The sequence below is a fragment of the Coregonus lavaretus genome, assembly GCF_964263955.1.
Source record: "Coregonus lavaretus genome assembly, contig: HAP1_SCAFFOLD_328, whole genome shotgun sequence".
Classification (NCBI taxonomy): domain Eukaryota; kingdom Metazoa; phylum Chordata; class Actinopteri; order Salmoniformes; family Salmonidae; genus Coregonus; species Coregonus lavaretus.
The window spans coordinates 221,309-245,408 of record NW_028165903.1 but is presented as its reverse complement, the minus strand read 5'-3'; the positions used below and the strand labels follow the sequence as shown (position 1 = coordinate 245,408).

Sequence of the window (24,100 nt, the reverse complement as noted above, 5' to 3'; positions counted from 1 at the left end):
TGACCTGCAGAGAGCTGGGACCAAAGTAACAAAGCCTACCATCAGTAAAACACTACGCCGCCAGGGACTCAAATCCTGCAGTGCCAGACGTGTCCCCCTGCTTAAGCCAGTACATGTCCAGGCCCGTCTGAAGTTTGCTAGAGTGCATTTGGATGATCCAGAAGAGGATTGGGAGAATGTCATATGGTCAGATGAAACCAAAATATAACTTTTTGGTAAAAACTCAACTCGTCGTGTTTGGAGGACAAAGAATGCTGAGTTGCATCCAAAGAACACCATACCTACTGTGAAGCATGGGGGTGGAAACATCATGCTTTGGGGCTGTTTTCTGCAAAGGGACCAGGACGACTGATCCGTGTAAAGGAAAGAATGAATGGGGCCATGTATCGTGAGATTTTGAGCAAGGGCATTGAGGTTTTCAGCAAGGGCATTGAGGATGAAACGTGGCTGGGTCTTTCAGCATGACAATGATCCCTAACCCATCGCCCGGGCAACGAAGGAGTGGCTTCGTAAGAAGCATTTCAAGGTCCTGGAGCCAGTCTCCAGATCTCAACCCCATAGAAAATCTTTGGAGGGAGTTGAAAGTCCGTGTTGCCCAGCGACAGCCCCAAAACATCACTGCTCTAGAGGAGATCTGCATGGAGGAATGGGCCAAAATACCAGCAACAGTGTGTGAAAACCTTGTGAAGACTTACAGAAAACGTTTGACCTGTGTCATTGCCAACAAAGGGTATATAACAAAGTATTGAGAAGCTTTTGTTATTGACCAAATACTTATTTTCCACCATAATTTGCAAATAAATTCATTAAAAATCCTACAATGTGATTTTCTGGATTTTATTTTCTAATTTTGTCTGTCATAGTTGACGTGTATCTATGATGAAAATTACAGGCCTTGCACAATTGGTGGCTGACTAAATACTTTTTATCCCCACTGTAAGTGTTCCATGACCTAGTTATATTCATTCAGTCATTCAGTCTGTACCTGTAACCATGAGTTACCTAGTTGTATTCATTCTGTTGTGCTCCAGAACTCTCCTGTCTCTTACACATATAGACTACTATCAACATGACTGCCTAACCCTAACCCTAACCCTAACCCACATATAGACTACTATCAACATGACTGCCTAACCCTAACCCACATATAGACTAATATCAACGTGACTGCCTAACCCTAACCCTAACCCACATATAGACTACTATCAACATGACTGCCTAACCCTAACCCTAACCCACATATAGACTACTATCAACATGACTGCCTAACCCTAACCCTAACCCACATATAGACTACTATCAACATGACTGCCTAACCCTAACCCTAACCCACATATAGACTACTATCAACATGACTGCCTAACCCTAACCCTAACCCACATATAGACTACTATCAACATGACTGCCTAACCCTAACCCTAACCCTAACCCACATATAGACTACTATCAACATGACTGCCTAACCCTAACCCTAACCCACATATAGACTACTATCAACAGGACTGCCTAACCCTAACCCTAACCCTAACCCTAACCCTAACCCACATATAGACTACTATCAACATGACTGCCTAACCCTAACCCTAACCCACATATAGACTACTATCAACATGACTGCCTAACCCTAACCCTAACCCACATATAGACTACTATCAACATGACTGCCTAACCCTAACCCTAACCCTAACCCACATATAGACTACTATCAACATGACTGCCTAACCCTAACCCTAACCCTAACCAACATATAGACTACTATCAACATGACTGCCTAACCCTAACCCTAACCCTAACCCACATATAGACTACTATCAACATGACTGCCTAACCCTAACCCTAACCCACATATAGACTACTATCAACATGACTGCCTAACCCTAACCCTAACCCTAACCCACATATAGACTACTATCAACATGACTGCCTAACCCTAACCCTAACCCTAACCCACATATAGACTACTATCAACATGACTGCCTAACCCTAACCCTAACCCTAACCCACATATAGACTACTATCAACATGACTGCCTAACCCTAACCCTAACCCTAACCCACATATAGACTACTATCAACATGACTGCCTAACCCTAACCCACATATAGACTACTATCAACATGACTGCCTAACCCTAACCCTAACCCACATATAGACTACTATCAACATGACTGCCTAACCCTAACCCTAACCCACATATACACTACTATCAACATGACTGCCTAACCCTAACCCTAACCCTAACCCACATATAGACTACTATCAACATGACTGCCTAACCCTAACCCTAACCCACATATAGACTACTATCAACATGACTGCCTAACCCTAACCCTAACCCTAACCCTAACCCACATATAGACTACTATCAACATGACTGCCTAACCCTAACCCTAACCCACATATAGACTACTATCAACAGGACTGCCTAACCCTAACCCTAACCCTAACCCACATATAGACTACTATCAACATGACTGCCTAACCCTAACCCTAACCCACATATAGACTACTATCAACATGACTGCCTAACCCTAACCCTAACCCACATATAACTACTATCAACATGACTGCCTAACCCTAACCCTAACCCTAACCCACATATAGACTACTATCAACATGACTGCCTAACCCTAACCCTAACCCTAACCAACATATAGACTACTATCAACATGACTGCCTAACCCTAACCCTAACCCACATATAGACTACTATCAACATGACTGCCTAACCCTAACCCTAACCCTAACCCACATATAGACTACTATCAACATGACTGCCTAACCCTAACCCTAACCCTAACCCACATATAGACTACTATCAACATGACTGCCTAACCCTAACCCTAACCCACATATAGACTACTATCAACATGACTGCCTAACCCTAACCCTAACCCACATATAGACTACTATCAACATGACTGCCTAACCCTAACCCTAACCCACATATAGACTACTATCAACATGACTGCCTAACCCTAACCCTAACCCACATATAGACTACTATCAACATGACTGCCTAACCCTAACCCTAACCCTAACCCACATATAGACTACTATCAACATGACTGCCTAACCCTAACCCTAACCCTAACCCACATATAGACTACTATCAACATGACTGCCTAACCCTAACCCTAACCCTAACCCACATATAGACTACTATCAACATGACTGCCTAACCCTAACCCTAACCCTAACCCACATATAGACTACTATCAACATGACTGCCTAACCCTAACCCTAACCCTAACCCACATATAGACTACTATCAACATGACTGCCTAACCCTAACCCACATATAGACTACTATCAACATGACTGCCTAACCCTAACCCTAACCCACAAATAGACTACTATCAACATGACTGCCTAACCCTAACCCTAACCCACATATAGACTACTATCAACATGACTGCCTAACCCTAACCCTAACCCACATATAGACTACTATCAACATGACTGCCTAACCCTAACCCTAACCCACATATAGACTACTATCAACATGACTGCCTAACCCTAACCCTAACCCACATATACACTACTATCAACATGACTGCCTAACCCTAACCCTAACCCTAACCCACATATAGACTACTATCAACATGACTGCCTAACCCTAACCCTAACCCACATATAGACTACTATCAACATGACTGCCTAACCCTAACCCTAACCCTAACCCACATATAGACTACTATCAACATGACTGCCTAACCCTAACCCTAACCCACATATAGACTACTATCAACAGGACTGCCTAACCCTAACCCTAACCCTAACCCACATATAGACTACTATCAACATGACTGCCTAACCCTAACCCTAACCCACATATAGACTACTATCAACATGACTGCCTAACCCTAACCCTAACCCACATATAGACTACTATCAACATGACTGCCTAACCCTAACCCTAACCCTAACCCACATATAGACTACTATCAACATGACTGCCTAACCCTAACCCTAACCCTAACCAACATATAGACTACTATCAACATGACTGCCTAACCCTAACCCTAACCCACATATAGACTACTATCAACATGACTGCCTAACCCTAACCCTAACCCTAACCCACATATAGACTACTATCAACATGACTGCCTAACCCTAACCCTAACCCTAACCCACATATAGACTACTATCAACATGACTGCCTAACCCTAACCCTAACCCACATATAGACTACTATCAACATGACTGCCTAACCCTAACCCTAACCCACATATAGACTACTATCAACATGACTGCCTAACCCTAACCCTAACCCACATATAGACTACTATCAACATGACTGCCTAACCCTAACCTTAACCCACATATAGACTACTATCAACATGACTGCCTAACCCTAACCCTAACCCTAACCCACATATAGACTACTATCAACATGACTGCCTAACCCTAACCCTAACCCTAACCCACATATAGACTAATATCAACATGACTGCCTAACCCTAACCCTAACCCTAACCCACATATAGACTACTATCAACATGACTGCCTAACCCTAACCCTAACCCTAACCCACATATAGACTACTATCAACATGACTGCCTAACCCTAACCCTAACCCTAACCCACATATAGACTACTAACAACATGACTGCCTAACCCTAACCCACATATAGACTACTATCAACATGACTGCCTAACCCTAACCCTAACCCACAAATAGACTACTATCAACATGACTGCCTAACCCTAACCCTAACCCACATATAGACTACTATCAACATGACTGCCTAACCCTAACCCTAACCCACATATAGACTACTATCAACATGACTGCCTAACCCTAACCCTAACCCACATATAGACTACTATCAACATGACTGCCTAACCCTAACCCTAACCCACATATAGACTAATATCAACATGACTGCCTAACCCTAACCCTAACCCTAACCCACATATAGACTACTATCAACATGACTGCCTAACCCTAACCCTAACCCACATATAGACTACTATCAACAGGACTGCCTAACCCTAACCCTAACCCTAACCCTAACCCTAACCCTAACCCACATATAGACTACTATCAACATGACTGCCTAACCCTAACCCTAACCCACATATAGACTACTATCAACATGACTGCCTAACCCTAACCCTAACCCACATATAGACTACTATCAACATGACTGCCTAACCCTAACCCTAACCCTAACCCACATATAGACTACTATCAACATGACTGCCTAACCCTAACCCTAACCCTAACCAACATATAGACTACTATCAACATGACTGCCTAACCCTAACCCTAACCCTAACCCACATATAGACTACTATCAACATGACTGCCTAACCCTAACCCTAACCCTAACCCACATATAGACTACTATCAACATGACTGCCTAACCCTAACCCTAACCCTAACCCACATATAGACTACTATCAACATGACTGCCTAACCCTAACCCTAACCCTAACCCACATATAGACTACTATCAACATGACTGCCTAACCCTAACCCTAACCCTAACCCACATATAGACTACTATCAACATGACTGCCTAACCCTAACCCTAACCCTAACCAACATATAGACTACTATCAACATGACTGCCTAACCCTAACCCTAACCCTAACCCACATATAGACTACTATCAACATGACTGCCTAACCCTAACCCTAACCCTAACCCACATATAGACTACTATCAACATGACTGCCTAACCCTAACCCTAACCCTAAACCACATATAGACTACTATCAACATGACTGCCTAACCCTAACCCTAACCCACATATAGACTACTATCAACATGACTGCCTAACCCTAACCCTAACCCACATATAGACTACTATCAACATGACTGCCTAACCCTAACCCTAACCCACATATAGACTACTATCAACATGACTGCCTAACCCTAACCCTAACCCACATATAGACTACTATCAACATGACTGCCCAACCCTAACCCTAACCCACATAAAGACTACTATCAACATGACTGCCTAACCCTAACCCTAACCCACATATAGACTACTATCAACATGACTGCCTAACCCTAACCCTAACCCTAACCCACATATAGACTACTATCAACATGACTGCCTAACCCTAACCCTAACCCACATATAGACTACTATCAACAGGACTGCCTAACCCTAACCCTAACCCTAACCCTAACCCACATATAGACTACTATCAACATGACTGCCTAACCCTAACCCTAACCCACATGTAGACTACTATCAACATGACTGCCTAACCCTAACCCTAACCCACATATAGACTACTATCAACATGACTGCCTAACCCTAACCCTAACCCTAACCCACATATAGACTACTATCAACATGACTGCCTAACCCTAACCCTAACACTAACCAACATATAGACTACTATCAACATGACTGCCTAACCCTAACCCTAACCCTAACCCACATATAGACTACTATCAACATGACTGCCTAACCCTAACCCTAACCCTAACCCACATATAGACTACTATCAACATGACTGCCTAACCCTAACCCTAACCCTAACCCACATATAGACTACTATCAACATGACTGCATAACCCTAACCCTAACCCACATATAGACTACTATCAACATGACTGCCTAACCCTAACCCTAACCCACATATAGACTACTATCAACATGACTGCCTAACCCTAACCCTAACCCACATATAGACTACTATCAACATGACTGCCTAACCCTAACCCTAACCCACATATAGACTACTATCAACATGACTGCCTAACCCTAACCCTAACCCTAACCCACATATAGACTACTATCAACATGACTGCCTAACCCTAACCCTAACCCACATATAGACTACTATCAACATGACTGCCTAACCCTAACCCTAACCCTAACCCACATATAGACTACTATCAACATGACTGCCTAACCCTAACCCTAACCCTAACCCACATATAGACTACTATCAACATGACTGCCTAACCCTAACCCTAACCCTAACCCACATATAGACTACTATCAACATGACTGCCTAACCCTAACCCTAACCCACATATAGACTACTATCAACATGACTGCCTAACCCTAACCCTAACCCACATATAGACTACTATCAACATGACTGCCTAACCCTAACCCTAACCCACATATAGACTACTATCAACATGACTGCCTAACCCTAACCCTAACCCACATATAGACTACTATCAACATGACTGCCTAACCCTAACCCTAACCCTAACCCACATATAGACTACTATCAACATGACTGCCTAACCCTAACCCTAACCCTAACCCACATATAGACTACTATCAACATGACTGCCTAACCCTAACCCTAACCCTAACCAACATATAGACTACTATCAACATGACTGCCTAACCCTAACCCTAACCAACATATAGACTACTATCAACATGACTGCCTAACCCTAACCCTAACCCTAACCCACATATAGACTACTATCAACATGACTGCCTAACCCTAACCCTAACCCACATATAGACTACTATCAACATGACTGCCTAACCCTAACCCTAACCCTAACCCACATATAGACTACTAGCAATATGACTGCCTAACCCTAACCCTAACCCTAACCCACATATAGACTACTATCAACATGACTGCCTAACCCTAACCCTAACCCTAACCCACATATAGACTACTATCAACATGACTGCCTAACCCTAACCCTAACCCACATATAGACTACTATCAACATGACTGCCTAACCCTAACCCTAACCCACTTATAGACTACTATCAACATGACTGCCTAACCCTAACCCTAACCCACATATAGACTACTATCAACATGACTGCCTAACCCTAACCCTAACCCACATATAGACTACTATCAACAGGACTGCCTAACCCTAACCCTAACCCACATATAGACTACTATCAACATGACTGCCTAACCCTAACCCTAACCCACATATAGACTACTATCAACATGACTGCCCAACCCTAACCCTAACCCACATAAAGACTACTATCAACATGACTGCCTAACCCTAACCCTAACCCACATATAGACTACTATCAACATGACTGCCTAACCCTAACCCTAACCCTAACCCACATATAGACTACTATCAACATGACTGCCTAACCCTAACCCTAACCCACATATAGACTACTATCAACAGGACTGCCTAACCCTAACCCTAACCCTAACCCTAACCCACATATAGACTACTATCAACATGACTGCCTAACCCTAACCCTAACCCACATGTAGACTACTATCAACATGACTGCCTAACCCTAACCCTAACCCACATATAGACTACTATCAACATGACTGCCTAACCCTAACCCTAACCCTAACCCACATATAGACTACTATCAACATGACTGCCTAACCCTAACCCTAACACTAACCAACATATAGACTACTATCAACATGACTGCCTAACCCTAACCCTAACCCTAACCCACATATAGACTACTATCAACATGACTGCCTAACCCTAACCCTAACCCTAACCCACATATAGACTACTATCAACATGACTGCCTAACCCTAACCCTAACCCTAACCCACATATAGACTACTATCAACATGACTGCATAACCCTAACCCTAACCCACATATAGACTACTATCAACATGACTGCCTAACCCTAACCCTAACCCACATATAGACTACTATCAACATGACTGCCTAACCCTAACCCTAACCCACATATAGACTACTATCAACATGACTGCCTAACCCTAACCCTAACCCACATATAGACTACTATCAACATGACTGCCTAACCCTAACCCTAACCCTAACCCACATATAGACTACTATCAACATGACTGCCTAACCCTAAACCTAACCCACATATAGACTACTATCAACATGACTGCCTAACCCTAACCCTAACCCTAACCCACATATAGACTACTATCAACATGACTGCCTAACCCTAACCCTAACCCTAACCCACATATAGACTACTATCAACATGACTGCCTAACCCTAACCCTAACCCTAACCCACATATAGACTATTATCAACATGACTGCCTAACCCTAACCCTAACCCACATATAGACTACTATCAACATGACTGCCTAACCCTAACCCTAACCCACATATAGACTACTATCAACATGACTGCCTAACCCTAACCCTAACCCACATATAGACTACTATCAACATGACTGCCTAACCCTAACCCTAACCCACATATAGACTACTATCAACATGACTGCCTAACCCTAACCCTAACCCTAACCCACATATAGACTACTATCAACATGACTGCCTAACCCTAACCCTAACCCTAACCCACATATAGACTACTATCAACATGACTGCCTAACCCTAACCCTAACCCTAACCAACATATAGACTACTATCAACATGACTGCCTAACCCTAACCCTAACCAACATATAGACTACTATCAACATGACTGCCTAACCCTAACCCTAACCCTAACCCACATATAGACTACTATCAACATGACTGCCTAACCCTAACCCTAACCCACATATAGACTACTATCAACATGACTGCCTAACCCTAACCCTAACCCTAACCCACATATAGACTACTAGCAATATGACTGCCTAACCCTAACCCTAACCCTAACCCACATATAGACTACTATCAACATGACTGCCTAACCCTAACCCTAACCCTAACCCACATATAGACTACTATCAACATGACTGCCTAACCCTAACCCTAACCCACATATAGACTACTATCAACATGACTGCCTAACCCTAACCCTAACCCACTTATAGACTACTATCAACATGACTGCCTAACCCTAACCCTAACCCACATATAGACTACTATCAACATGACTGCCTAACCCTAACCCTAACCCACATATAGACTACTATCAACAGGACTGCCTAACCCTAACCCTAACCCACATATAGACTACTATCAACATGACTGCCTAACCCTAACCCTAACCCTAAACCTAACCCATATATAGACTACTATCAACATGACTGCCTAACCTTAACCCTAACCCACATATAGACTACTATCAACATGACTGCCTAACCCTAACCCTAACCCACATATAGACTACTATCAACATGACTGCCTAACCCTAACCCTAACCCACATATAGACTACTATCAACATGACTGCCTAACCCTAACCCTAACCCACATATAGACTACTATCAACATGACTGCCTAACCCTAACCCTAACCCTAACCCATATATAGACTACTATCAACATGACTGCCTAACCCTAACCCTAACCCTAACCCACATATAGACTACTATCAACATGACTGCCTAACCCTAACCCTAACCCACATATAGACTACTATCAACATGACTGCCTAACCCTAACCCTAACCCTAACCCATATATAGACTACTATCAACATGACTGCCTAACCCTAACCCTAACCCTAACCCACATATAGACTACTATCAACATGACTGCCTAACCCTAACCCTAACCCACATATAGGCTACTATCAACATGACTGCCTAACCCTAACCCTAACCCTAACCCACATATAGACTACTATCAACATGACTGCCTAACCCTAACCCTAACCCTAACCCACATATAGACTACTATCAACATGACTGCCTAACCCTAACCCTAACCCTATCCCACATATAGAATACTATCAACATGACTGCCTAACCCTAACTCTAACCCTAACCCACATATAGACTACTATCAACATGACTGCCTAACCCTAACCCTAACCCACATATAGACTACTATCAACATGAATGCCTAACCCTAACCCTAACCCTAACCCTAACCCACATATAGACTACTATCAACATGACTGCCTAACCCTAACCCTAATCCACATATAGACTACTATCAACATGACTGCCTGACCCTAACCCTAACCCACATATAGACTACTATCAACATGACTGCCTAACCCTAACCCTAACCCTAACCCACATATAGACTACTATCAACATGACTGCCCTACCCTAACCCTAACCCACATATAGACTACTATCAACATGACTGCCTAACCCTAACCCTAACCCACATATAGACTACTATCAACATGACTGCCTAACCCTAACCCTAACCCACATATAGACTACTATCAACATGACTGCCTAACCCTAACCCTAACCCACATATAGACTACTATCAACAGGACTGCCTAACCCTAACCCTAACCCTAACCCACATATAGACTACTATCAACATGACTGCCTAACCCTAACCCTAACCCTAACCCACATATAGACTACTATCAACATGACTGCCTAACCCTAACCCTAACCCTATCCCACATATAGAATACTATCAACATGACTGCCTAACCCTAACTCTAACCCTAACCCACATATAGACTACTATCAACATGACTGCCTAACCCTAACCCTAACCCACATATAGACTACTATCAACATGACTGCCTAACCCTAACCCTAACCCTAACCCACATATAGACTACTATCAACATGACTGCCTAACCCTAACCCTAACCCACATATAGACTACTATCAACATGACTGCCTAACCCTAACCCTATCCCACATATAGACTACTATCAACATGACTGCCTAACCCTAACCCTAACCCACATATAGACTACTATCAACATGACTGCCTAACCCTAACCCTAACCCACATATAGACTACTATCAACATGACTGCCCAACCCTAACCCTAACCCACATAAAGACTACTATCAACATGACTGCCTAACCCTAACCCTAACCCACATATAGACTACTATCAACATGACTGCCTAACCCTAACCCTAACCCTAACCCACATATAGACTACTATCAACATGACTGCCTAACCCTAACCCTAACCCACATATAGACTACTATCAACAGGACTGCCTAACCCTAACCCTAACCCTAACCCTAACCCACATATAGACTACTATCAACATGACTGCCTAACCCTAACCCTAACCCACATGTAGACTACTATCAACATGACTGCCTAACCCTAACCCTAACCCACATATAGACTACTATCAACATGACTGCCTAACCCTAACCCTAACACTAACCAACATATAGACTACTATCAACATGACTGCCTAACCCTAACCCTAACCCTAACCCACATATAGACTACTATCAACATGACTGCCTAACCCTAACCCTAACCCTAACCCACATATAGACTACTATCAACATGACTGCCTAACCCTAACCCTAACCCACATATAGGCTACTATCAACATGACTGCCTAACCCTAACCCTAACCCTAACCCACATATAGACTACTATCAACATGACTGCCTAACCCTAACCCTAACCCTAACCCACATATAGACTACTATCAACATGACTGCCTAACCCTAACCCTAACCCTATCCCACATATAGAATACTATCAACATGACTGCCTAACCCTAACTCTAACCCTAACCCACATATAGACTACTATCAACATGACTGCCTAACCCTAACCCTAACCCACATATAGACTACTATCAACATGAATGCCTAACCCTAACCCTAACCCTAACCCTAACCCACATATAGACTACTATCAACATGACTGCCTAACCCTAACCCTAATCCACATATAGACTACTATCAACATGACTGCCTGACCCTAACCCTAACCCACATATAGACTACTATCAACATGACTGCCTAACCCTAACCCTAACCCTAACCCACATATAGACTACTATCAACATGACTGCCCTACCCTAACCCTAACCCACATATAGACTACTATCAACATGACTGCCTAACCCTAACCCTAACCCACATATAGACTACTATCAACATGACTGCCTAACCCTAACCCTAACCCACATATAGACTACTATCAACATGACTGCCTAACCCTAACCCTAACCCACATATAGACTACTATCAACAGGACTGCCTAACCCTAACCCTAACCCTAACCCACATATAGACTACTATCAACATGACTGCCTAACCCTAACCCTAACCCTAACCCACATATAGACTACTATCAACATGACTGCCTAACCCTAACCCTAACCCTATCCCACATATAGAATACTATCAACATGACTGCCTAACCCTAACTCTAACCCTAACCCACATATAGACTACTATCAACATGACTGCCTAACCCTAACCCTAACCCACATATAGACTACTATCAACATGACTGCCTAACCCTAACCCTAACCCTAACCCACATATAGACTACTATCAACATGACTGCCTAACCCTAACCCTAACCCACATATAGACTACTATCAACATGACTGCCTAACCCTAACCCTATCCCACATATAGACTACTATCAACATGACTGCCTAACCCTAACCCTAACCCACATATAGACTACTATCAACATGACTGCCTAACCCTAACCCTAACCCACATATAGACTACTATCAACATGACTGCCCAACCCTAACCCTAACCCACATAAAGACTACTATCAACATGACTGCCTAACCCTAACCCTAACCCACATATAGACTACTATCAACATGACTGCCTAACCCTAACCCTAACCCTAACCCACATATAGACTACTATCAACATGACTGCCTAACCCTAACCCTAACCCACATATAGACTACTATCAACAGGACTGCCTAACCCTAACCCTAACCCTAACCCTAACCCACATATAGACTACTATCAACATGACTGCCTAACCCTAACCCTAACCCACATGTAGACTACTATCAACATGACTGCCTAACCCTAACCCTAACCCACATATAGACTACTATCAACATGACTGCCTAACCCTAACCCTAACACTAACCAACATATAGACTACTATCAACATGACTGCCTAACCCTAACCCTAACCCTAACCCACATATAGACTACTATCAACATGACTGCCTAACCCTAACCCTAACCCTAACCCACATATAGACTACTATCAACATGACTGCCTAACCCTAACCCTAACCCTAACCCACATATAGACTACTATCAACATGACTGCATAACCCTAACCCTAACCCACATATAGACTACTATCAACATGACTGCCTAACCCTAACCCTAACCCACATATAGACTACTATCAACATGACTGCCTAACCCTAACCCTAACCCACATATAGACTACTATCAACATGACTGCCTAACCCTAACCCTAACCCACATATAGACTACTATCAACATGACTGCCTAACCCTAACCCTAACCCTAACCCACATATAGACTACTATCAACATGACTGCCTAACCCTAACCCTAACCCACATATAGACTACTATCAACATGACTGCCTAACCCTAACCCTAACCCTAACCCACATATAGACTACTATCAACATGACTGCCTAACCCTAACCCTAACCCTAACCCACATATAGACTACTATCAACATGACTGCCTAACCCTAACCCTAACCCTAACCCACATATAGACTACTATCAACATGACTGCCTAACCCTAACCCTAACCCACATATAGACTACTATCAACATGACTGCCTAACCCTAACCCTAACCCACATATAGACTACTATCAACATGACTCCCTAACCCTAACCCTAACCCACATATAGACTACTATCAACATGACTGCCTAACCCTAACCCTAACCCACATATAGACTACTATCAACATGACTGCCTAACCCTAACCCTAACCCTAACCCACATATAGACTACTATCAACATGACTGCCTAACCCTAACCCTAACCCTAACCCACATATAGACTACTATCAACATGACTGCCTAACCCTAACCCTAACCCTAACCAACATATAGACTACTATCAACATGACTGCCTAACCCTAACCCTAACCAACATATAGACTACTATCAACATGACTGCCTAACCCTAACCCTAACCCTAACCCACATATAGACTACTATCAACATGACTGCCTAACCCTAACCCTAACCCTAACCCATATATAGACTACTATCAACATGACTGCCTAACCCTAACCCTAACCCTAACCCACATATAGACTACTATCAACATGACTGCCTAACCCTAACCCACATATAGACTACTATCAACATGACTGCCTAACCCTAACCCTAACCCACATATAGACTACTATCAACATGACTGCCTAACCCTAACCCTAACCCTAACCCACATATAGACTACTATCAACATGACTGCCTAACCCTAACCCACATATAGACTACTATCAACATGACTGCCTAACCCTAACCCTAAACCACATATAGACTACTATCAACATGACTGCCTAACCCTAACCCTAACCCACATATAGACTACTATCAACATGACTGCCTAACCCTAACCCTAACCCACATATAGACTACTATCAACAGGACTGCCTAACCCTAACCCTAACCCACATATAGACTACTATCAACATGACTGCCTAACCCTAACCCTAACCCTAACCCTAACCCATATATAGACTACTATCAACATGACTGCCTAACCTTAACCCTAACCCACATATAGACTACTATCAACATGACTGCCTAACCCTAACCCTAACCCACATATAGACTACTATCAACATGACTGCCTAACCCTAACCCTAACCCACATATAGACTACTATCAACATGACTGCCTAACCCTAACCCTAACCCACATATAGACTACTATCAACATGACTGCCTAACCCTAACCCTAACCCTAACCCATATATAGACTACTATCAACATGACTGCCTAACCCTAACCCTAACCCTAACCCACATATAGACTACTATCAACATGACTGCCTAACCCTAACCCTAACCCACATATAGACTACTATCAACATGACTGCCTAACCCTAACCCTAACCCTAACCCATATATAGACTACTATCAACATGACTGCCTAACCCTAACCCTAACCCTAACCCACATATAGACTACTATCAACATGACTGCCTAACCCTAACCCTAACCCACATATAGACTACTATCAACAGGACTGCCTAACCCTAACCCTAACCCACATATAGACTACTATCAACATGACTGCCTAACCCTAACCCTAACCCTAACCCACATATAGACTACTATCAACATGACTGCCTAACCCTAACCCTAACCCTAACCCACATATAGACTACTATCAACATGACTGCCTAACCCTAACCCTAACCCTATCCCACATATAGAATACTATCAACATGACTGCCTAACCCTAACTCTAACCCTAACCCACATATAGACTACTATCAACATGACTGCCTAACCCTAACCCTAACCCACATATAGACTACTATCAACATGACTGCCTAACCCTAACCCTAACCCTAACCCTAACCCACATATAGACTACTATCAACATGACTGCCTAACCCTAACCCTAATCCACATATAGACTACTATCAACATGACTGCCTAACCCTAACCCTAACCCACATATAGACTACTATCAACATGACTGCCTAACCCTAACCCTAACCCTAACCCACATATAGACTACTATCAACATGACTGCCTAACCCTAACCCTAACCCACATATAGACTACTATCAACATGACTGCCTAACCCTAACCCTAACCCACATATAGACTACTATCAACATGACTGCCTAACCCTAACCCTAACCCACATATAGACTACTATCAACATGACTGCCTAACCCTAACCCTAACCCACATATAGACTACTATCAACAGGACTGCCTAACCCTAACCCTAACCCTAACCCACATATAGACTACTATCAACATGACTGCCTAACCCTAACCCTAACCCTAACCCACATATAGACTACTATCAACATGACTGCCTAACCCTAACCCTAACCCACATATAGACTACTATCAACATGACTGCCTAAACCTAACCCTAACCCACATATAGACTACTATCAACATGACTGCCTAACCCTAACCCTAACCCACATATAGACTACTATCAACATGACTGCCTAACCCTAACCCTAACCCTAACCCACATATAGACTACTATCAACATGACTGCCTAACCCTAACCCTAACCCACATATAGACTACTATCAACATGACTGCCTAACCCTAACCCTATCCCACATATAGACTACTATCAACATGACTGCCTAACCCTAACCCTAACCCACATATAGACTACTATCAACATGACTGCCTAACCCTAACCCTAACCCACATATAGACTACTATCAACATGACTGCCTAACCCTAACCCTAACCCTAACCCACATATAGACTACTATCAACATGACTGCCTAACCCTAACCCTAACCCTAACCCACATATAGACTACTATCAACATGACTGCCTAACCCTAACCCTAACCCTAACCCACATATATACTACTATCAACATGACTGTTAAGTTTCTGGTACGTTATGTGTGTGTGTGTGTGTGTGTGTGTGTGTGTGTGTGTGTGTGTGTGTGTGTGTGTGTGTGTGTGTGTTTGTGGTGTGTGCATGTGCATGGGCATGGGAGTGGGCGTTGGCGTTCTCGTGTCTGTCTGTTCTCTGTTGACCACCATTCTATCTAACCCTAACCCTAACCCTAACGCATTCTCTGTTGACCACCATTCCATCAAACCCTAACCCTAACCCTAACGCATTCTCTGTTGACCACCATTCTATCTAACCCTAACCCTAACCTACTAACCCTAACCCTAACCTACTAACCCTAACCTACTAACCCTAACCTACTAACCCTAACCCTAACCCTAACCTACTAACCCTAACCCTAACCCTAACCTACTAACCCTAACCTACTAACCCTAACCTACTAACCCTAACCTACTAACCCTAACCTACTAACCCTAACCCTAACTGTCAACTCTATTAACCCTAACCCTAACTGTCAACTATATTAACCCTAACCCTAACTGTCAACTTTATTAACCCTAACCCTAACTGTCAACTCTATTAACCCTAATCATAACTGTCAACTATATTAACCCTAACCCTAACTGTCAACTCTATTAACCATAACCATAACTGTCAACTCTATTAACCCTAACCATAACTGTCAACTATATTAACCCTAACCCTAACTGTCAACTATAATAACTCTAACCCTAACTGTCAACTCTATTAACCCTAACCCTAACTGTCAACTCTATTAACCCTAACCCTAACTGTCAACTCTATTAACCCTAACCCTAACGGTCAACTCTATTAACCCTAACCCTAACTGTCAACTATATTAACCCTAACCCTAACTGTCAACTATATTAACCCTAACCCTAACTGTCAACTCTATTAACGCTAACCCTAACTGTCAACTCTATTAACCCTAACCCTAACTGTCAACTCTATTAACCCTAACCCTAACTGTCAACTCTATTAACCCTAACCATAACTGTCAACTCTATTAACCCTAACCCTAACTGTCAACTCTATTAACCCTAACCCTAACTGTCAACTCTATTAACCCTAATCATAACTGTCAACTATTTGAACCCTAACCCTAACTGTCAACTCTATTAACCCTAACCATAACTGTCAACTCTATTAACCCTAACCATATCTGTCAACTATATTAACCCTAACCCTAACTGTCAACTCTATTAACCCTAACCCTAACTGTCAACTCTATTAACCCTAACCCTAACTGTCAACTCTATTAACCCTAACCCTAACTGTCAACTCTATTAACCCTAACCATAACTGTCAACTCTATTAACCCTAACCCTAACTGTTAACTCTATTAACCCTAACCCTAACGGTCAACTCTATTAACCCTAACCCTAACTGTCAACTATATTAACCCTAACCCTAACTGTCAACTATATTAACCCTAACCCTAACTGTCAACTCTATTAACCCTAACCCTAACTGTCAACTCTATTAACCCTAACCCTAACTGTCAACTCTATTAACCCTAACCCTAACTGTCAACTCTATTAACCCTAACCATAACTGTCAACTCTATTAACCCTAACCCTAACTGTCAACTCTATTAACCCTAACCCTAACTGTCAACTCTATTAACCCTAACCCTAACTGTCAACTCTATTAACCCTAACCCTAACTGTCAACTCTATTAACCCTACCCATAACTGTCAACTCTATTAACCCTAACCCTAACTGTCAACTCTATTAACCCTAACCCTAACTGTCAACTCTATTAACCCTAATCATAACTGTCAACTATTTTAACCCTAACCCTAACTGTCAACTCTATTAACCCTAACCATAACTGTCAACTCTATTAACCCTAACCATATCTGTCAACTATATTAACCCTAACCCTAACTGTCAACTCTATTAACCCTAACCCTAACTGCCAACTCTATTAACCCTAAACCTAACTGTCAATGCTATTAATCCTAACCCTAACTGTCAACTCTATTAACCCGAACCCTAGCTGTCAACTCTATTAACCCTAACTGTCAACTCTATTAACCCTAACTGTCAATTATATTAACCCTAACTGTCAACTCTATTAACCCTAACTGTCAACTCTATTAACCCTAACCCTAACTGTCAACTCTATTAACCCTAATCCTAACTCTCAATGCTATTAACCCTAACTGTTAACTCTATTAACCCTAACCCTAACTGTCAACTCTATTAACCCTAACCCTAACTGTCAACTCTATTAACCCTAACCCTAACTGTCAATGCTATTAACCCTAACTGTCAACTCTATTAACCCTAACCCTAACTGTCAACTATATTAACCCTAACTGTCAACTCTATTAACCCTAACCCTAACTGTCAACTATATTAACCCTAACTGTCAACTCTATTAACCCTAATCCTAACTGTCAATGCTATTAACCCTAACTGTCAACTATATTTACCCTAACCCTAACTGTCAACTCTATTAACCCTAACTGTCAACTCTATTAACCCTAACCCTAACTGTCAACTCTATTAACCCTAACCTTAACTGTCAACTGTATTAACCCTAACCCTAACTGTCAACGCTATTAACCCTAACCCTAACTGTCAACTCTATTAACCCTAACCCTAACTGTCAACTCTATTAACCCTAACCCTAACTGTCAACTCTATTAACCCTAACCCTAACTGTCAACTCTTTTAACCCTAACCCTAACTGTCAATGCTATTAACCCTAACTGTCAACTCTATTAACCCTAACCCTAACTGTCAACTCTATTAACCCTAACCATAACTGTCAACTCTATTAACCCTAACTGTCAACTCTATTTACCCTAATACTAACTGTCAACTCTATTAACCCTAACCATAACTGTCAACTCTATTAACCCTAACCCTAACTGCCAACTCTATTAACCCTAACCCTAACTGTCAATGCTATTAACCCTAACTGTCAACTCTATTAACCCTAACCCTAACTGTCAACTCTATTGACCCTAACTGTCAACTCTATTAACCCTAACCCTGGTGAAATGAAACAGAATGTGAGTCTGTAATGCATAATTGTCTTTTCACATTGGACCTTAAAGGGGCAATTTAGGATTCAAACAACAAAGTGACACCCGCCACTTTTTTGGTAAACAATTGAGGGATGGGGCCAAGTAAAACAAGCTTATATTTGGGGTTTTGATGGAGTAAGACAGTTGAACTAAGCTCCTGAGACATACGTTATATTCTTTAAGAATCAATTCCTCTATATCCTTATATCATATACACTCTTAGAAAAAAGGGTTCCAAAAGGGTTCTACCTGGAACCAAAAGGGTTCTACCTGGGACCAAAAGGGTTCTACCTGGAACCAAAAGGGTTCTACCTGGAACCAAAAGGGTTCTACCTGGGACCAAAAGGGTTCTACCTGGAACCAAAAGGGTTCTACCTGGAACCAAAAGGGTTCTCCTATGGGGACAGCTGAATAACCCTTTTTTTCTAAGAGTGTAATTTTAAAGTACAAAAAAAGTATGTACAAATCCTAGATGGCCCCTTTATAGTCTAGTTTACAACCTCTAGTCATAAAGCCTGTCTGGGATGGGGCACTTCTCTGATTAGGCAAAATTAACCATAAAATGTGTGCGTGTGTGTTGTGTGTTGCAGAGATGGGTTCCTGGACTCTGTCCAGACTGAGAGAGAGAGACTGGTGACCATGACTACTATGCAACACTAGGTCAAGTTTTGAATTTTATTAGGATCCTGATTAGCTGACGCCATGACGTCCAACAGGAAGAAAGGAGAGAGAGCGAGAGAGCGAGAGAGAGAGAGAGAGAGAGAGAGAGAGAGAGAGAGAGAGAGAGAGAGAGAGAGAGAGAGAGAGAGAGAGCGAGAGAGAGAGAGAGAGATACTTTTTGTCTTTCTTTAATGATACATCCTAATTTCATTAAAACCTCACCACCACCCCCCCCCCCCCCCCCCCCCCTTAAAAAATATATATATATATATCCCCTGTACTTATAATAATAATAATATAATAATATGCCATTTAGCAGACGCTTTTATCCAAAGCGACTTACAGTCATGCGTGCATACATTTTTGTGTATGGGTGGTCCCGGGGATCGAACCCACTACCTTGGCGTTACAAGCGCCGTGCTCTACCAGCTGAGCTACAGAGGACCACTACTTCATACTCACCTTGCTCTCTACCCCACGATACAAAACATCACCACTTCTACAACAGTATATCCAACCCATCTTCCCCAGCTGTACAGACAGACTCCCCGACACATCATATCTCCTGGAACATCTCCACACTTTTTATCATTTCATAGAGACCATCCCATTAAACAATAGTAAAGGGTCTGTTAGGCTCCTCCCACACCCACAGCCCAGGCTCCGCACCCCCTTCTCGTGTGGGCCTTAGCAGCTGCCAGGCCCTCAGCACCGCAGAGTAATAATCAGAGAGACCTGCTGTACTCAGCCCCTCCAGCCTCATGAGGAATAGTTGCCGGTCCAACCCTAATCCGCCAGCTCTCCTCAGCAGCGCGCATGCTGGCTCCCTCCATCCGGCATCAGTATGGTACAGCAGTCTCTGAGCCGCCTTTAGTCGGAATGCAGCCACCTTGCTCTCCAGTTCCACCAGGCCCTGTCCTCCTTCGTGGACGGACATATACAACACTGCCGCCCTCAGCCAGTGATGGCCCGACCAGAGAGAATCCACCAGCTTGCGTTGCAGGTCTGCGAGCAGCCCGGCGGGGGGGTTGAGGACAGACAGTATATGCCACAGGGAAGATGCCACCAGGTTGTTGATTATCAGCACCCTCCCTCTATATGCTCCGCTCTCAACTTCCGGACTTGTCTCAGTGCTGTTGTGCTGTTTGTTGCTACTTGGCTATATGCCAAACTTTTCATTTTAAAATTTGTAATACTTTTAATACATTTACCAACGTCTTAGTTTTTTCCTCACTTTACTTTTTTCATTCAACTTTTTCACCCCGGACCCTTTATCTGGACATGGTTCTACAGGACGCTTTATCTGGACATGGTTCTACAGGACGCTTTATCTGGACATGGTTCTACAGGACCCTTTATCTGGACATGGTTCTACAGGACCCTTTATCTGGACATGGTTCTACAGGACCCTTTATCTGGACATGGTTCTACAGGACCCTTTATCTGGACATGGTTCTACAGGACCCTTTATCTGGACATGGTTCTACAGGACCCTTTATCTGGACATGGTTCTACAGGACCCTTTATCTGGACATGGTTCTGCAGGACCCTTTATCTGGACATGGTTCTACAGGAGGCTTTATCTGGACATGGTTCTGCAGGAGGCTTTATCTGGACATGGTTCTGCAGGAGGCTTTATCTGGACATGGTTCTGCAGGAGGCTTTATCTGGACATGGTTCTACAGGACCCTTTATCTGGACATGGTTCTACAGGAGGCTTTATCTGGACATGGTTCTGCAGGACCCTTTATCTGGACATGGTTCTGCAGGAGGCTTTATCTGGACATGGTTCTGCAGGAGGCTTTATCTGGACATGGTTCTACAGGACCCTTCATCTGGACATGGTTCTACAGGACCCTTTATCTGGACATGGTTCTACAGGAGGCTTTATCTGGACATGGTTCTACAGGACCCTTTATCTGGACATGGTTCTACAGGACCCTTTATCTGGATATGGTTCTACAGGACCCTTTATCTGGACATGGTTCTACAGGAGGCTTTATCTGGACATGGTTCTACAGGAGGCTTTATCTGGACATGGTTCTACAGGAGGCTTTATCTGGACATTGTTCTACAGGAGCCTTTATCTGGACATGGTTCTACAGGAGGCTTTATCTGGACATGGTTCTACAGGAGGCTTTATCTGTCCCGAGCTACCACAGTAGAGGCAGCTGTTGGTCTCACGTCTACGTTGGTGCTCCTCCTTGGTTAACCCGTGCCGCCCCACTTGCATGGTTTCAGGATCTGGAGGCAGGACCTCTCCACTAATCCCGTGTGGTGAACAATGATCGACTCGTTCTGGTCCACTTCCTGAACCGAATGGTAACCGAGTAGCTGATTGATTGGACGGGCCCCATTGCTTCTCCCTCCTTCTCTCTCGGACTCTGTTATCGACCCGAATACCAAACTGTCCAGGTCACTAGGCTCCGGATAGGAGATCAGCTCATCCTTGAGTTGCTCCGACAACCCCTGATAAAAAAACGCTTGTAGTGACTCCTCATTCCACCCACTCTCCACAGCCAAGGTCCTGAACTCGATAACAAAGTCTGCTACACTGCGAGCTCCTTGGCGAAGAGAAAACAGACGATTAGCTGCGTCCTTACCTCGGACTGGATGGTCAAAAAGCTTCCTCATCTCTGCCGTGAACTGCTGGTATGACGCCATGCAGGTGTCCTGTCGTTCCCATGAGGCTGAAGCCCACTCCAGAGCTCTTCCACACAGCAGTTCAATTACAAAAGCTATCCTAGCCTTGTCTGTGGCGTAAGAGTTGGGCTGCAGATCGAACACTAGTCCACACTGCATAAGAAATGAACGGCATCTTCCCAAATCCCCTTCGTACTTATCTGCCGTCGGAACCTTGGGCTCACGGAAGGAAACAGATCCAGAAGCGGCAGGCGAGAGGGGTGAAGCAGGTGGTGGATGATCCGCCGGCAAACTGAGCTGAGCCTGGATACTCGTCAGACTAGCAGAAAAGTTCAGAACCGAAAAAGCTATCTCCTGTAGCGCCGTGCTGTGTTGTCCCAACATCTTCTCCTGATGGGTAATGGCATGGCGAACGGAGTCCAGGTCCGCTGGGTTCATTCTTGGCCGGATCGTTCTGTCACGATTCTCTAAAGCAGAATCCAGAAGCAGACCAGGACATGGTGAGTAGAACGAAGGTGAGTATTTGTTTACAGACTCAAATGTGGGAGCAGAATAATCCAGGAGACGGAGCGGGCAGCGGAGGTGAGTCGGTGGGAGTGAATAGGCAGATCCAATGGTGTCACAGAAGCCACCGACGACCAGGCAGGGG

At 43.3% G+C, this 24,100-nt stretch overlaps 1 protein-coding gene across 1 annotated transcript in view; it reads right to left on the bottom strand.

Annotated features, from left to right (window-relative positions):
• The window catches only part of LOC311115307 (sodium/hydrogen exchanger 9B2), a gene marked incomplete at both ends in the record, with an annotated part of 36,648 nt that extends 15,077 nt beyond the window's left edge, over positions 1-21,571 (bottom strand). The window contains one exon of the mRNA XM_084190497.1: positions 21,458-21,571. Coding sequence (XP_084046623.1) covers positions 21,458-21,571 — 114 coding nt within the window. The remainder of the gene's footprint in view (positions 1-21,457) is intronic.
• Positions 21,572-24,100: the final 2,529 nt, after the last annotated feature.